Here is an 18,839-nt window from a genome sequence, read left to right as displayed (position 1 = left end):
TGCTCATAATATCAGAACAATGATAAATATAACTAATATGCAGCAATATTTTTTTTAAAAACATAACTAAACCCTATCAAAAAGTTCAGAGATTTACCTTCCGCATGCAAAGTTTACATTGAACCATTGAACATTGAACAAGTATGTTATCCTCGTGTTATTGGATTGCCCCCGTAATGTTTATTCAAGCTTGTCTTAAAGTACCAATAGTTTTTAGCTAAGGTAAATAATGTCAGGGAGCCAAGATTACTTAAGCAAAAACATGTATTTGTTTAGTAATGTCAGATGTGCTTACTTATCTGCTTTTTATAAATCTTATTGAAATTGAGTATTGGTTACATTGTGCATTTTCCCTTATCGGAGCTTCAGAGCAAGCAGATATCAAAGCTTGTTTAACGTTGCCCTTTTCTCCATGGAAGAGAAAATGCTACTTGTTATAACTCCACAGTGGTATTTACATAGAATTGATTATTGCAGTGCCCTTTCCTCTCTTGAAATGTGATATAAAATGTCTTTAATGCTCCATGCAGAGTGATGAGTTTTAGTGATTGCTTGGTTAGCATAATGCTTTGCTGCTGCATTTCGGTGCCTATGTGTTATCTTCTGCTTGTGTGTCTGTTCATAGGAAACGTAGACCTGGGCCAGTGTGTTGGGGATTGTAGACATTTATCACGGAAGCAGCACAGTGTATAGACAAACACATAATACGAAATGCTAGGTGCCATTAGGGCCTTGTGCAATTACACACCATCTGCTGCCCCAAAGATGAGATAAATATTATCAATCTGTCCACATGGTGTGTGTGTGTGTGTGTGTGGGAAGGGGGGGGGGTGGTTGGAGGAGTGAATGTGAAGGTGTTATCTTCAACAAATGGCATCATCTAGCCAGAATGACCTGCGATTCTGGTGTGAAGGACTGGAGCATGCTTAATGGATGTGTGCTGAAAAATGAACACTTGTGGAGATACACTGAACTTGCTGTGGTAATAGCAATAATAAATGATCTTTTCTTTGTGCCCTCTTGGTCAAGTGCAGCCTGCAGCTTCAAATGTAATGATAATGACCTCTGCCAGCAGAGTAGAACCTCTCTTTCATCATTAGACAGCAGGCCCAGAATGTGTCTGTCATATATTACATTTTCACACTAGTCTAAACATGAAAATCAACATTCCTGTGCAGTTCCCAACATTGTTTCTTCTTGTTTTTCCCCACAGACCACAGATGAAGAAACCAGGTAAGACACCTTCCTGTCCACTCATCATCCATTGCCCTTATTTCTTCGTAACCTGTTTTAAGTTTATAAAATTCCATTAAGGAAATGGGAGGGGTGTTGTTGTTTTTTTTTTAACACACTTTTAAAAAGATGCTGAGATTTTTGGAAGCTCAGAAATCTTATGTAAAAACTAAAGACTTGCCATCAATGATTTGGTTGCTTATATCAGTTAACAAGGATCAGTATAAGAAACAATCTTGCCAATCTGATGGCAAGTCTCAGTATATTGACCAATTCAAAATATTAAACAGGCTCACTCATTATCTGGAAGAACATATGAAGGTGCCTTATACCATTGGTCTATCTACCATAGTATTGTCTACAGCTTACTTGCAGGCTTGCTGACTTCCAGGCTTTCTGACGGGGCATTTCCTAGTCCTTCTTGGAGATGCCAGAGACTGAATCCAGGGTCTTCTGCATGCAAAGAGTACATTCTACCATTGAGCTTATGGCACCAGGTGTATAGCTCTTGAAAGATAGGACATGACATACAGAGAGCAAGGATAGAAGGTCTGTTTGGTTTTTGGATTCATTCTTCAAACTGTTGTCAGGGGTGAGATGTAGCAATTTCCTTCCCCCTCCCCTTTGGACTTTCTAGAAATCCCACTTATTCTTTAGAATTATATTCATTTGCATAAACTCCAGCTTTTTATTCACAAGGTGCCATGCAAGTGGTTGGAAAGTTCTGAGTCAACCTCTATGGGGAGTGATGCACATATTTAACATCCTTCCCCAAGCAGATGCTCATACAGAGATTAAAAAGCATTTGTCCAATCAGTAAAAAAAATGTGTTGGCCCAATCCTATCCAACTACCCACGTGGCAATGCGATGGTGGAGCTTCCGCTACATCCCGCAGGGGAGTTTTGACTGCTGGAAGTCTCCTTGGGGTAAGGGGACATTTGTCCCCTTGTTTATGGTAAGCTCCTTCAGCTGCTATGTGACAACTTGGATGTGTGCCAGCTCAGTCACTAGTGCAAGTCCATGTTGCTCCATGAAGGCAGATCAGGCCTGACAAAGGGCTCTGGATTTGGTGTGCATCGCCAATCTTGCCCCTCTCCTGGGCCTAATCGACCCTCCTCTCCATCACCACTCCGTTCCATCCTCCCCCTGCCTCCCTTCAACCCGCTGCGCAAGCTTATCTACTCCTACAGGTCTCCGTAGATCTGCTGGTGTGCAGCGGAAGGACCCAGCCTTCCTGCTGGCACTCCAGGAGCGCATACCGCTGGAGCATGCTTTACGGCTGCTTTAGTTCTGCTAGCACAGGGGCCAAAAGGATTGAGCTGTGTGTGTTCGAAGTAAAACAAACAACCCACTGTTTGTTCAAGTGAATCACACTGGGATCTATCACTAATGTGATATGGATTGAATACTGATTTGAATTCTTTACTGCAGTTTTAGTTGACAAAATACTACATAAATTGTTACGCAGTCACTTGCCATGGCTTCACTGGCCACTTTTGATGAATTGCTGTTTTCAAGTGTACGAGTTGCCATTTTGGATCCAGTCATTCATTTAGATGGTCTAAATATCATCTTATTTCAATTGTGCCTATTATAGAAACTGGTTAGTGTCCTTGTTTTATTTTTATTTTATAAGAAAGTGTCCTTGTTTTACTTTTCTCCCTATAAATTCTTGTTTTGTATTATTTACTGTTTACCGCAGGAACAGTACTGTTTACTGTTATGCAAGAACAGTAAATAATACAACTGTTTTGTATTATTTACTGTTTTAAATATACAAAAATCTGCACCTTTTTTCTCTCCACTGTGGATCCTTTCCACCCCTTTTCATGGGAAGGTCATTCCAAGCCACATTTGGCTCCATCATTTTTATTTTCTGGTAGAATTCTTTTTACACATCTGCCTACAGTACTACTGCAGGGAAATGGGAATTCATTTGGACACTGCCTGATACAATCCTTATGAAGTCTATCAATGTGACTTCCACTATTTTGACATTGAGTTTGGTGCAGGCTGACAGGCTGAATGGATTGTTCTACTTCTTCCTTTCCTCCCTGTGGGCCTTCTTTTTCATAGCCATATACTCTGTAGGAAAAAGATGTGTTCTAATAATGTTAACGTGGCATTTTGAATTCTTATAATTTCAGTTTGCCAGTGCTGTGGCGGGTACTACCCTTGCCCATCATCTCCAATAAGCTTTGGCGTTTTTGCATCTTTGTTGGGGCACAGTTTTGACTTAATGGGTAAGCTGGATTGGGAGGTATATACAGCAAGAGGAGAAAAAAGAACCAGATTAAGATAGCATGATATTGACATGTAAATATAGAACATGAGCTGTGTTGCTTTAGTTCTGGTTGTAGATACTTTGATTTGGTTTGGACACTGCAGTAAAGAATGTTGAAGGTCATTGGTTCAGAACTTTCTCAGTTCAGCCGCATTTCTTGGTACATAGTAGTTTCTTTATGTTGTTCTTCCACCTCATCAGTGGTTTTATAATTTTTGTTATAAAATTATAAGGTTGACCTCCGTATGAAGGTGCAGGTAAGTACTAATAGCAGACACTTTTCATGAGTGTCTTGATCGGTCCAGAAGGTATAGTGTTCACATTCACCACCTTCCAAGTAGTACTCTTGCAAATAATGGTGTCATTCCGATTCTAACATTGTTTGATAGGGTCTGGGGACCATAGTGGCCCTGACTTCCTTGGGCTTTCCCCATATTCACCAAAGGTCTTCTACCTTAGATCTGTCTTCCCCTTCTAATCTGTGTTCATGGGCGCTTCCAGTGAAGTCCCCTGTCTGTACTTTGTTAGACATCTTCAGAGCACTAAGATGGCTTTTTCTTGACTTACAGAAACTCCCTATTACTGAAACAGAGAACCTGCCTTCTCTTTGATGGGGAGTGGAGAGAAGGTTTTGAAAATATTTCATGCTTTATAGAATGCCTATTCCAAATGCACTACCATGTATGAATAGAAGCAGAACCCTATTATAAAGAATCATACATGGGAATTATACACACAAATGATTCAGAATTTCATGCTCAGTATGCACACTGAGAAGCGGAAGAGTCAGATTTGATAATTTATATAGCAGTTTTGAGTAAATTCCAATAGCTAGACAGGAGGACTTTTAAAGGAAGTGAAACTATGAGCTAAAACAGGGGTCTCTAAACCGGGGGCAGCAAGCCTCTTTCTGGCCCGCAGCCAACCTCTTGTCCCTTGTCCCTTGAAAGCCTCTGGCCCACTCAACTGAACATAACCAGAACTGTGCTCTGATCATGTCTGGAGGGTATTCTGAGGGCCAGAGAGTTTGAATGTATCAACCCATTCATTCATTTATTCACTCATCTAAGTTCCATCTCTAATTTATTTATATAAATTTTATATTTAAATCTTTTTTCTGGCCCTCAACACCGTGCCAGATATTTGATGCAGCCCTCTGGCCAAAAAGTTTGGAGACCCCTGAGCTAAACTATCCTTTCACACTCATTTCTTAGGTAACAGTCACTGTTGTTAATCTCATTAATGCACAAATCTTATTGGAGTCAGTGGGATTTAGGCACATACAACTTCTGTTTTGTATCATAGAGGTCTGTTGCAATGTGTCCCATATTGTGTTGGAGTGTAGATAGCTTCTTGTGCATCTGTACTTATGCCTACTAGATTACCTTTTTATCACCATTTACAGGAAGCCTTGCAGCTTCCGACAGATATGACAAGCAGAAAGGTAAAACATAATATGAGTAAATTCTAAGAGTTGCTCATCATGGATTTCAGATACCTAAACCATGCTGTGTTATTATGTTCTTCAACACATGTTAAAAACCTTGATCGAGGTTAAAAACCTTGATCACAGAAAGACGATGAAAATATTAGGTTTAATTAAAACATGGAAAAATAATTGTGCTTCCCTATCAAAATTACAGAGGAGGGAACTAGATTGACTGCGTTTTCATCTTGTTCATTTAATTTGATAAAACCACTCATTTAATTTAGAAAGAAAGAAAAAAACTAATGCACACTTTGCTCCACGGGCTTCTCTGCAGAATATGTGTTTAGTTTGCCTAAGAATATAGGTGAAGCTGAGATGGCAGATAGTTAACCACAGGGATAAATCAAAGAGGAAAAGCAGGAAATTAGTTGTACAAGGAGAAGACTGCTGGGCAGCGCCCTTCCAGCTTGAAATACAGAGATGACTTGGTAATGGCCAGGACAACAGCTTTCGCTGATTACTTCCTTGGCCAGCTGTTCAAGGTCATGAAGATGTCATTGCCTGGGGAAGGCTTTGGCATCCAAACAGTCCATTTCCCCAGGCTGAAGAGGTTACCCATTGCAGGTTTACAATAAAGAATTAAAAGAGACTTTTAAATGGAGACTGAGAACTGGCTAACCTCCATTTTCCATGTCCATCAACTGGCTACCACCCTAGCCAGTTCTAATCAAATAGACACAGAAGAAAGACAGATGGTGAAGCAATGGACAATTATTCCCTAGTGGGAGAACCAAGCTATTAACTCCCAGTCAATCTGTGTAAGGTGAGTAGATTGGTTCCTTTTGTAATTCTAGATTCTGCTGGGGTCCTATTAACAATGCATTATTGTTGCAGAGAGAGAGAATTGGTGCAGTGTTAATTGGTGCCTAAAGCCTCACCTAGGGAAGTACTTTCAGCACTACTGTTCTTCATTATGGGGGGGGGGTTAGATATGGTGGACAAAAAATTCCAGCACTAAACCCAATGATTTTTTAAATTATGTTTTGCACAGGAAAACTTTACACTAGGACAGTGCTTCCCAATCTCCTAAAAGGGAGTTGGGAGCTCTGTATGTATATGTGAAGGAGGGGGAAGGCAGCCAGTGGTGCAGTACTGCAGGGTCGGGAGGGGGGTCGGGGGAGCCCTCCACAGGACTACCCATGCCTGCAAAAGTCTTAAGAAAAAAAAGCACTTCCGGTTTCATTGTGAGAACCGAACGTGCCACTTTTTTTGTTAGACTTTTGCAGCCCTGCAGAGTTTCTCCCTGGACCCCTTGGGACCCTGCAGGACTGCGATGCTGGCTGCAGGTAAGTAAAAAAACAAACATGCCCCTTCCAGTCCCCAGCAGCAGCATGATCCTGGGGATCACGCTGCTGCCTTACCCCTTCCCCGCCCCTTAAAGGGGTAGGGGCAAGTGCTTCCCTGGTTAGTCAGTTGCAACCCACCACTGAGAACTACTGCACTAGGAAGTTAATTCCTCTAGGCAGAACTCTTCTGTCTTTCCCTTCCTATTCCTAGATCTCTTCTCAGTCTCACTTGCTTCAGGGTCCTTCTATAGTCAAGTCTGAGATGGAAAGTATACCAATTTGCATATAATACCCCTTTCTTATGAAGCTAAAAAATGTTGTGTGTATCTAGTTATACAACTTCATAGCAAATTAATTCTTAACAGAACCTGGAGAGATTCATAATCCCCTAGAGAAAAAGTTCTTGCATGCACAACAGAACTGTCTATAAAATATAAACTATAATAGAAATAACCAAAGAATAAATGTCAGAAGCCTCTGGAAGAATGGCAGCCCTGGTCTTAAACAACTACTTCATTTGACACGTCTTGTACTAAATTCTGAACTCAGGATTATTACACAGTCTAACTTTTGAAAATATTCTTTATCAAATCCCTTCCCTCTTAATAAATTAGTTTCTTCCCAACTGTAGTTGGGATATAGAATTTAAGATTCCCTCATTATGGCCCTTGTGTCGGGACAAGTGCCTATCTAGGACTGGGACGCAGTTCTCTTCATAGAAGCAGGACCAGATGCATCTTCTGACAGGAACAGGTCCAGTCATTTCTGATTAGACTAGTGAATCAAATGCAGAATCATAGCCAAGAGTCTGAGAACCAATTTGAAACAATGATTTTTATCCTGATGGATAGTCTCCTTGTGCAAGTAAATCAGCTCAGTTATGATTTGAGTTGACCTTGCATCTGGAAAAATCAAGGACGGAAGCCATCCAGACTTCTGCTAGTGGGGTTCAACGAGACACTAGCGAGGAAGGGATTTGGAAGCGATCTGAGCTGGGAGCTACATCTTGAATATGTAGAAGCAAGGGAAAGGCAATACTGGCAAAATTGAGGTTGACTGGGTAAAAGGTATCCTGAGTTCATCATATTGATCACGTGAGGTTGTGGACTGATCAAAAGCTTCCACAGATAGACAATTCAGAATTGGCAGGAACGGTATTGCACACAGAAATTTCTGTGATGGCTGTGATGGTATTACTTTCTGAGGAAACTTGCCAAGAAACGGCAAACCATCCATCAGGTTTGCTCTTAATTTGAACAGGGAATAATTTGACCAGGGAATAATAATGAAGGGGGCGTATTTTAAACAAAACCTGATGTATTGTGTTATGAGAAGGCACTGAGGAGCCCCCCTTCCCCCCAATTTACTTTGACACAATCTCATATTTTTTAAAACTATATTTGTTTTATTTATATTCTTCTTTGATTCCCTCAACCTGATCCTATCCTCTTTCAAGAAATATATGGATAGGATTGAGTCTGCAGCTACTGTCTTGTGAGTGGTACTTTGGACTGAGCCTACCACTCTGGAGTAAATCATGGGACTTAATTTGGAAGTAACGTGTATAGAGTTGCTCTGCAAGGACATTTGCACTGGCTTGATGACATTTGCCTCCAATGTGTGCATGCAGCTTTGCAACTACAGTCTTGCATTGCTACAAAGGACTCCCAGCCCAATCCTGTCTAACTTGCCACACAACCATACAGAGGCACCAACGTGGTGTCCACTGTATCCCATGGGGGAATTTTGGCATAAGGCGTGGGGAGGGGATCAACTTGGACTTGCACTAGTTATATTGCTGGCACAGGTGCAAGCTGACCTATCAAAGCTGCTGGGTCCGCTTACCCTGATAAACGGTCAGACAGACACCCACAACCATACATACACACATACTGAAAATTCATGTTTTATTTTATCTATAATTATTACCAGATCAGTTACGGAGAAGAAAAATTTAAACTTACATGTTATATCTGTACTGCTTTAGTATAGTTAGGCCTAAGAAACTGTCTTATCTCTATAACTGCAGTAATCTGAACTATTTAGCTTGGAGAAATTGGGGTTACTGTCTATATGGTAGAAGTGAAAGCACTTTTAGTCCCATTGTGGCTAATAATAAATGCTCCTCAAATGTGCTGCACTGTCATAAAAAAAAAGCAGTAATCTTTTGAGTTGATCTGCTTTTGATTATTAACATGAAATAATTGATAGTGTATAATCATTTAAGGGAATGGAGAATAATTCCTTTATCTGACCAAAATGAGACCACCAAATGGAAACTTCCATTGGTTGAGTATTGTATGTTAACAGCAAGAACCAGAAAGATCTAAGAACAGAAGCTAAATCAATGAAAAATGTAGAGGTTGGTTCTGTCATTATCTAAGAGACTGTAAGTCTAGCCATCATTTTGTTCTCTCTCAAACAGGTTGATTTATTTTTGGCTTGTACTGGACTTGGCCCACCATTTAAATACTGGTCTGCATTTCATTTCTCACCACTTAGCAGCATTTAAATTTGTGGCCCAAAATATCAATAGTTTGTGTTCTTCCAATCAGCCTTGAAAACAGCAGATATTGCCAAATTCTCCACTTTCATTCACATACAGTTCATTATTGTCTTCAGGTTTTACTGTGGAAACAATGCAGAATTGTCCTAATGCTTGGAGAGACATTGCAAGGCACTCTTCTGTCAAAGCCCAGTGGGGGCAGTAGTTCCCAAATATTTTGGTAGTGGGGCCATCCGCTCCAACACCTACTGCCATCACCTTGGTGAGATGGACTTGGTGAAAAAGTTCATTTTTGTACTATGGCCATTTTAGGAGGTTGGTCTAGGAGGTTCTAGGGTCTTATAATGCAAAACACCACTACACCTTTCTCTAATAGGGCACAATACATTTCTTTGTTTAGTTGGCCAAATATCCAGACAGATTTGGGGTTGGTTTGATCATATTCATGTAGCACAATGTTTCCCAAACTTATCTGGGTCATGACACCCCTCTAGTCTCTTCTTCCAGCTCAGCCGGGCGCCACCCTCTTGAATCTTGGGAAGCCTTATGAGATCAAAGATGGCACCACTGAAATCTCATGAGATTTTGTGAGATCCAAGATGGCAGCACCCAGGAGAATATGTAGAAGGGGCCACTGCACCCTTGTAGAGTAGAACATCCCACAGCACCCCTGTGAGTGTGCCATGACACCCCAAGGCATTGTGACACACACTTTGGGAACCCCTGCTGTAGCACATCCCAGAACCTCAGATCGCTTCATTTGTATTGTCTCTATAATCCTTACAACAATTCTCTGAGGCAGAGGTCTCTAAAAGTGAGAAAATATAGTTTTGTCGCAACTAAATGTAAGATGATGATTTTCATCAACATACTGATGAATACAAATAAAGGCTAATGTAAAAAAAAAATCCTATTTTGTCTCAGAACCAAGGCAAAAATGAGCTCTTTCTCTTCTACCTTTACTTTTCTCTCAGTTTCTGAGATGACTAAGTCTAGGCTGTGATTTGTATTGTGTCCCACAGAGTATTGCATTGTCTCCAGAGACTGACACCAGCAGCAAACCTTAGAACAGCATCGGAAAAGAAAGGTTGTTCCTTGTCAAAGTTATCTATCCTCTCAGGAGGCACAAGGGCTGGGTGTGCTTGGAATCCAATGAAGAGACAATATACCCTCCTCACGGAGCATAAAAGGACTCGGCTTATTGATCATCTGCTTAAATTTGAGGGCATTGTTGATATGAAAGGCTTCTTTTGGTATTCTGACATGTGCCATATTGGCCTCACAGAACAAAAAACCCAAAACAAGTGAAATCACAACTTCTTTGACAAATGCTGAACATTCCAGATGCTCAGAGTGTCAATTCTTGAGCTATCCAAAACTCGCTTTCAGGGCTTAGGTGTTCAAAGCTAACAGTACGTAAAAGATATGTTCACATCACTTTATTTTTATAGGTCTACTTTGTGCTTTAATTGGTCCAGCAGGAGTGTTGTTGAAGGAGATCAGAGATCTGAGAGTTCTCCTACAGCAGGAGCACTGAAGTGCTGGATTTGAAACTTTTTTCAAAGGACCTTAACCACAAAGAAGCGTCAGGTTCTGCAGAAGCTGAGAAATTGCCTGGGAAATTGACAAACTTCTCCGGGGGGCATGTGTTAACCTCTAGGAGTGGCAGCCTGTGGATCCCCACAGCTCCAAGCAAGTCTCACAATCTCGGGGCCCATTCTAAGCTTTTGTGGAGGTGCCCAGCAGTGACATCATTGCCACTTGTCTGTAGCGGGGCTGGCTGATAGTAAGCAAGTTGGTCATCAACTCCCAGCGGTGACAGCTGAGAGTTGGTATCAGGGCAGTTAGGCAGGGAGAAGGGGGAGGAGAGGTAAGGAGAAAACCAGAGAGACTGAAAGAGCCTGCAAAGAAGATGAAAAAGATGTGGAGGAAAAGTGGGATCTATAGGGGGAAGGGGAAACCAGTAAAAAGGATAAAGGCTAGAAGGAGATGGAAACTGGAGATGGGAAGTAGGGGAGAAGAAGTGCTGGTATGGAGGGCAGGAAGGACAGGTGATTTAGAAAGACTAGGAGGAGAAATGAGAGGAGAGATGGGGAGAGAACCTGGAGGGAGAAGAGAACACCACACACCCTTTTGGAAGCCTGTGATGGAACTGAGCTGAATGGAAGAGCCCTTCTCTCAAAGGGGATCCTAGGTAAAGGCTTCAGGGACCTTTGTGAAGAAGGTGTCCCAATAGCTCCCTCTCAAGGGGGAGGAAAGCCCAGAGGTCAGGATAGTCCATCTAACCAATTGGAACCTAAAGTTCCCTTGCAAGCTTTCCGGACCCTCTTGGGGACACAGGACCTTCATGTGAGCCACAACTACCTTACTGAGGGATGCCCACATAGTGGGGAAGGGACCACTTGAGTTGAAGCATCCAACCATTTCTGTTTCTATTTCCTGGCTGGGACTTTGTTCTGTGTTAAAAGAGACAGACTGCACTTGTGAGTCTGCTGCCTGTGTTTAAAGGGTGGCAATGTTTTTCCAAAACCAAGGACATGAACCTACTCCATAGGGACAACGGGGTGGGCAGGGCACCTGCCTGACTAGGCCACCATCTTTCTGAAGAGCTGTCTAAGAGACAGTATGTAGCTTCTTTTACATTCATGAGCTACAATTCGGTGCAAATTCATCCGGGCTGATCACAGGGGGACTTAATTCTGAGAAAAAATGCAGATGATAACACTCTATATACCTTTTGTGTTTGAGCTAGATCTTTAAATGAAGCATAATAAGTTTCAATGTAGTAGGAACAAATGGCAGGAAAAGAAAACGCCAATTAAGAAATTTAAAGTTTATTTCATCGTTGTATAGTCTTTGTGGCGTATAACTATGAGGTATGGCCATTGGGAGGTGTCGTGTTGAACTTCTGCAGTTCAAAATTTACCTTTACATTTCTGTGATCCAATGAAAGGTATATCTTCACCAGCACGGAGAAATGAAGCTTATGCATTTCTTACGTGAGTAATAAGTTGCTCCACTGTTACAGTTTCCTCATTCATGAGAATTCTCCAACTAAACATACTTCATCATGTAGGTAGGAAGATTTGTATTCAGTCTAATGTAACTGTGGCAATCCTATGTTTTTCCACTGTTCAGTTTTAGTCTGCAATTGGGAGTGACTTGCAGGACTGCTTCTGTAATAAAGCAGTATTTTTTCTCTAACCTCTACAATGGCTTTTTTTTTTTTTGTTGAGAAAACAGAAGTGACTGGATTGATCTTGTGGAGCGTGAAAGGTCAGGGAGCAAAGAAAGGTCAGCTCTGGCCTCTCAGATATATTGTTATTAGCTATGTAAGCATAGCTGGGTCAGAAGTGGAAGATGCCAGCATTGACTCATGGCAGGCTCCACAATCGACCCAGAAGAGGTGTGAGGCAGTGTTCTAGAAGGAAGGAACGGGAAAGCATTGCCCAAAGATGCAAATGTGCCTGAATCAGCTTGCAAGAGGCTGGAAAGAGAAGTTGCTTTTTCCTCAGTCTAAGTGCTGCAGAAGGGATAACCATTTCTAGAAGCTCTTGCCTCCTTTCTATATGTGCAGGTGATATTTATTATACTCCACTCAGGAGAAGCTCACCTGTGATGAAGAAAGCATAACCATTACGCTGCTGTTTCTAGCAGTGAAATCCTACCCATGTCTACTCAGAAGTAAGTTCCATTAAATTCAGTGGGACTTACTCCCTTGTAAGTGTCTATAGTATAGTGTTTCTCAAACTGTGGGTCGGGACTCACTAGGTAGGTCATGAGCAAATTTCAGGTAGATCCCATTCATTTCAATATTTTATTTTTAATCTATTAGACTTGATGCTACCATGGCATGTGCCTGCATTTGGGGAAATGTGACAAACCTGTACTTTTTACAAGCTACTATGTATATTCTTTTAACAATGATAGTACCTGGGACTTACTCCTGGGTAAGTGAGGGTAGGATTGCAGACTAGGATTGTTAAAACTCTTCCTGTTGATGATGTCACTTGCGGTCGTGACATCACTTCCGGTGGGTTCTGACAGATTCTCATTCTAAAAAGTGGGTCCCGGTGCTAAAAGCTTGAGAACCACTGGTCTACACGATTGAAGTCAAAGTGTGCAGGGACTTTAAGTTGTGTTGGGCTTCTGCCTTCTGCCTTCTGAGAAAGGCGATTCTGAAGCCAAGGCATGTCTCAGCCTGCTTCAGTGCCTTGTATGAGACAAAAGGAAAAGTGGCATTCTTAGAGTGGGGGAACTTTTCCTCTGAAGCAAGTCACCTCTGCTCCCTTTTAAAAAAAAAAAAATGTTTGTGCAGTTATCAAGTGATTGTTGCCGGATCATGAACAGTGCCATAATCATTGCAAGGGAGAAGTTGGTCTTTGAAGCCTCAATGGTGGCAATTTGCTTGAGCCTGCTAAGTGGGGATCTCTCATGTTTATTCCTCACACTCTCTCCAGAGCCTGGATCTTTCATGCTTCTTCCTCACACCACGTTGGCTCCACTGCGTGCATGTTTTTCTTTCAGGACTGCTCTTTTTCAGATATGGTGGTTCTCACATAATCATGCAAGTTGCATAAATGGCCCTAAGCATTGAGGTATATGGCTGTCTCGGACTGGAAATTCACATTCTTCCAAGGTCCACATCAACTTTACTTATGTATTCAGTGCGCCTGTATTTCTCTTCCCTTCCCTTCCCCTTTCCACAGTTGTACAGTTGTAAAAGAAACCCTCACTGCACCCATTGTGGTTGTTTTTTGTTCGTCTTCTCCAAAAGTGCCACTGTTCATCCAGTGGCAGGTGCAGGCCAGTTGTTGTTATGGCAACAAGGAAAGAGTGAGAAAATCGGCTTAATTCCACAGCTGATCGTTTGGGGGGGGAGAGAGATAATTGCAGTAGGCTGGGGGGAAGTCAGTAATTATACCAGAGCAGCACAGATGAAAAGGCAGGGCACAGATGCTATTGATGTGTCATACCCTGCTGTAGCCATTTAAGTCCCTGCAGCCTGCAAAGCAGTGCGGAATGAGGTGCTCTGCTGTTTCAAGCCGGGCAGACAAGCTCCTGAGGGCATTTCACCTTTTGGAAGGGCAAACACAGAGAGTCATTTAGAAAAAGGCTGGAGATCAGAGAGCTATAGTCAAAATGGCCCATTTACCTGACAGATGTGAAGGGCTCCCACTCAAGAAGACGCACCTCAGCCTGAATTTTTCTTCCTTGCATGCATACATGTCAGCCACAGTGCGGATGGCGCATGGGTGAAATTTCTGTGTTTATTATTCCGTGGTGCAGATCTACCTTGGAAATTGTACATAAAGGCCAAGGGAGTAGGACTTGGAGTTGGTTGATAGTCTGCTGTCCTGTGCATCCTGATGAAGACTTGACATTTATCTGTCTTCCTAGTGAGTTGCTTTATAACCCAAGTGCTTATAACCCATTTTCTTTCAACGTTCTGGAAGTAAAAGTGTGGCCTACCCGGACTGCCAAAAGAGGGGCGAATGAATCATGATATATAAGAATGGGAGAGGGCAATGTTTTATGCAGTGCTCAAACGGTTTTAAACAGAATTTATGTTTTCTTGTACAATGGATGAGCTCACTTGTTAATATTTTTCATGTAATAAATTGCAGCTGTCACTAGAAGCACAGTGCAAGGAGGGGACGATGCTGGAATTGACTAGACTCCATACTCAGGCTGATGGTTATGGTCTTGGTTCAAATCCATGCTCAACCATGGAGTGAATGGGGCGGAGCGGCAGGCAGGCTAACAAATAGGCAGACATATCTTTCAGCAAGGAATCCCATTAGGAGCATCTTCTGGTGAGAAGCCAGGCTAGGAATCAGCAGTTTTATGGGGCCCAGGGGACCTTCTTGGCTTTCCATGTTGTGTGATCCCTGTGGGGCATATCATCCTCTGGCCGCCTGCTATGGTTGCATGGCAGCACAGTAGAGATCCTCTACTGTCAGATTGGCACAGTGGTCCAGGGCGTAAGTCCCTAAATCCTGCTTTCAGAGTTGCAGATTCAAGACCTCCAGCACCTTCCACCAACTGACCTTGGACTGGTCGCCCTCCTTTGGCCTAACCTATCATATAGTGGTGTTGTGATAATTGGGGATAACAATGGGGATAATTGTCTAACGCTTCTTGAAGGGAGGGAAAGTGTGACATAATCTCATTAATCTGTATATCAGTTTTTTTTTCATATCCATAATCTGCAATAGCAGAGCATCTCCTGTCACCAGAAGGGGATATTTGCTGCTTCATAAGAAGTTCTGATTGTTGCCATAGGTTTTCCTTTTTAAAGAAATGACTAGTGTTATCTTGATGGAGTCACAGAGAAAGGTACCATGCCATATGGACCATTTCCTGAGGGGGGTTTTCTGGTATACTCCCTCTAGCAAAGCATGTGTGCTTGAAGCCCTAAGGACACCAAAGCGACCCTAAGGAGAAAGGTCTTTCTGAGGGTGAATGTCCTTTTTATAAAGGCAGTGACCTACTTCTGCCCAATCTGTTGGTCTGTTTGCAAGTCTCCTGCTTCAGACAAAAGGATCTGTCTGAGACAAGACTGACAAAACCTCACTATGGGAGTTTTAAAAATAAAGGTAATTAACTTAACTGCAGTCTCTCCATTGTTTCCTCATCTTCCTTCCCTCTCCCCCCCACCCCCACTTAAGGCCTTACCTTTTCTGGAGCTTTCTTTGCTGCCTGAGAAACTGCTGTTGGAATCTGGAAAGAAGCAATTAATTCTGGAGTTGAGGTGTTTGACTGACATAATAATTACACTGGAAAATGTAATTTTCCCTGCGTATTAGAGGTGGGATTATTTCAAGGAGATCTCATTAACGTGCCGTTTGCCAACAAAGAACCCAAGTAACCTGTCTTTTAATAAGATTAGCTCAGGGTTCAAAATGCAGGAGGCTGTAAGGTGGATATATTTGTCCTCTTATTCCAAAGAAATACCTTATCTTCTTATAGTCCACCTCACAAGTCAAATAGCCACTGTCCCCCATATGAAACCATATGTGTAGTAATAATAATAATAATAATAATAATAATAATAATAATACTTTATTTATATCCCGCCCTTCTCCCCAAAGGGACCCAGGGCGGCTAACAACATATAAAAGAGATTAAAACATAATTTCACAAACAGATAAAAACATATTAAAAACACATTAGGTAAGTAGGTAGTGTAGGTAGCCGGGAGTATAAAGCAATGGCTATACTTGTTGATTGAAAGTTGGTCTTTTTGGATTTTTCTAAGCCTGTCTGTGGCTGCAGAATGGAACTGGACATTATTTTTAATAGCCCTTCTGTTAGTGCACAAAATGTGTAAATATCATTATACCATTGAGACTTATCGTTTTCATTAGAAAATCTCATCTCCACAAAGCTCTTTTCAATAGGTTTTGCATAGATTATCATCTCTCAACTCACCCTGCTGAGTTCTAAGTACCAGAAGGGCACAGTAAGTGAACACAAAACATCATAATGATGTTTTCAAGCAGAATAGTGGGGAAGACTCGATAAGATATTCAACACGATAGCCAAGTGCATTTAGATCACCTTCTCTGTTAATATAGCCTCTAGCATCTGGATCATCTGTTGGAAAACATGCATTTGTAGGTATACCTGAGCTAGCACTCCTAACCTTGAAAATTTTTGCATGTTGTATCATTGCTAGTGTATGATAGTTGGTAGATAATCCTGACCATCATCTTCTCACTGAAAATTAACGTGCTGTCAAATTCATAACAAAAGTCTTGAAAGTTTGGGTAGCATATCAGCTTAATTCTTTTATTGCATCAAATTGTTGTTTTTTTCTCAGTTATACATCTTGGACTTTATGAATAACAATGATAGGTATAATATTTTGAGGGAAAAATGCATTATCTGCATTTTTCTGTGGTATCCAAGATCCTTTTTTCTAATGTGTATAGGACTAGCTGTGTTAGCAAAAATAAGGTACTTATCTCATTTTCAAGACAGGCAGCCCAATCCTAATCCCTGCATAGTGATGCAGCGGCACCTGTTCGATTACCACTTTATCTTGCAGGGCTTTTTTTTGCTGCTGAAGGTCTCCTTGGGGTAAGGGAACTTCCCCTATGTGTCAGCTTGGTGCAACTCAATTGATGGTACAAGTCCGTGTTGCTCCATGAAGGCAGATTAGGCCAGAAAAGGGCTTGGGACTTGGTGTGCAATGCAGTCACCAATCTCACCCACCCCCACTCAGGCCTGATTCACCCTCCTCCCTCTGTCATCATCTCCCCCCCCCCCCCGTCCCACTCAGCAGCAGCAGATTTTCCCTTGCAGCACTGCTGATGGAGGATAATCCTTTACTCACCATCCCATCTGGGGCCTGCTGTCTGAAAAAAGTAAAAGGGGAGCAAAAAGACAATATCTGTTTCCCCTTTTACATTTCCTAAGGCTTGGTTACCTGGCCACCAGGGTGAAAGAAAGGCAAAGGTCCCAATCTTATGGGCGCCTTCCACTGACAGAATGCAAACAGAAGACCCCTCCCTCAGCACTGCACATGCAGCATCAATGCGTGCAAAGCAGCAGCCAGTGTGAATGGCTGGTAACTGTGTGTGCATCACTGGAACACCCAGCCACTGCTGGAGAATGTATGTTGGTGGCAGAAAGGGAAAGTAATGGGGCATTTGGGGAGAGGAACAGGGTGTGTGGAAGGGAAGAGTCAGGCACCTTGTAGGCCAGACTACATAATTACTGGTATACAATCTGTTTGGTAGATTACAAGATGTATTGTATGGTGTAATTGACACTATTCTATACATCTTGTAAATATTGCTTTTTAAATATTTTTTTTACTTACAGGTTGCTTATAGGATATCTTAGCACTAGTTTTTTTCTTTTCTTTTCTTTTTTGTATTCTACAGCAGAAAATTGCTCAAGGGCTTGGTGTAGATCACACTGTTTGACCTTGTCATTTTGTGCAAACCCTCTGTAATATCAGTTGCACATATCTGACCTTATGATTATTGGCCCACTCCTGCTCCTACATTATTGGAGCATTTGTCTTTTACTTTTTTTCATGTTTGTGCAATTGCATCCATTAATCTTAGACAAACTGCTAATTAAATTAATTAATTAAATTTAAAGATGAGAGTCCACAAACACCCTGCCACATGGAGAAGGAGAGAGGGTGTCAGCTCTTTCAGTTTGTTTGCTGGGACCAATTGCCACTTAGATTTGGGAGAGGGAGGGGCATATCTGTGATCATTCATTCCTTCAGAAAATACTTATGAGCTAATCCTTTTGAAAGGCTTGTGTTCTGCCTGTGCTGTAAAGCACTTTGCAGCAGTGCAGGGAGCCAGCATGTCAACAGAAAGGCCAAAGCCTTTCCATGTGAAGGGCAAAGCGATGGAGTCCTGCTGGAGCAAGTATGGATGGTGCAGGGGGGCAGATCGAGAAGGGGGAGGGGGTTGAACTGGCCAGGAGGAGGCTAGAACAGGGAGGAGATGGAGCAGGTTCAGTGTCTGAGTGGGGGGATGAGTTCAGTGGCAGCGGCACACACCAAATCCCGACCCCTTTCCTGGTCCTGATCGGCCTTCATGGAACAACTCAGACTTGCACCAGTGATATGGCTGGCCCAGGTCTGAGCTGACCTGTTGTAGTTGCTGGGGCTTGCCGCAGGGCAAGGGGACAGCAGTCACAAATCCCTTGCAGGATGCAGCATGGCCCATGCAGTCACCACTGCATCACTGTGTGGGAATTTAGGTAGAACTGGGCTATAATGAACATTTACATTGAAGAATTTCTAAAACATCCTCCTTCATTCTGCAGCCTTCAAGTAAATTTGAAATGCTCCAGTCAAGATCCTCCTGGTTTGACTGTCTTTCTTTTCTTTTCCCCCGGCATCACCCTACTGGCTTCCTCACCCATCCCATGTGTTAACTTTCAAGGTCCTTGAGAACTTAGACAAATGAATCGCTGGCAGCTTCTGAGCCAGTGACTCCTCAAGGCGCTAATTACAGGTTTTGTTTTGCTCACACTTCCAGCCCGTTTATCTTATAAAACAGGAC

General features: G+C 42.2%; 1 protein-coding gene across 1 annotated transcript in view; it reads left to right on the top strand.

Moving 5' to 3' along the window:
* TRIM44 (tripartite motif containing 44) overlaps positions 1–18,839 on the top strand; it is a 101,697-nt gene that overhangs the window by 43,528 nt on the left and 39,330 nt on the right. The window contains exon 4 of the mRNA XM_066631523.1: positions 1,214–1,233. Coding sequence (XP_066487620.1) covers positions 1,214–1,233 — 20 coding nt within the window. The remainder of the gene's footprint in view (positions 1–1,213; positions 1,234–18,839) is intronic.

This window comes from Tiliqua scincoides, chromosome 1 (assembly GCF_035046505.1).
Source record: "Tiliqua scincoides isolate rTilSci1 chromosome 1, rTilSci1.hap2, whole genome shotgun sequence".
Taxonomy (NCBI): Eukaryota; Metazoa; Chordata; class Lepidosauria; order Squamata; family Scincidae; genus Tiliqua; species Tiliqua scincoides.
The sequence above is the reverse complement of the archived record's forward strand: the minus strand, read 5'-3'. Positions and strand labels throughout refer to the sequence as shown.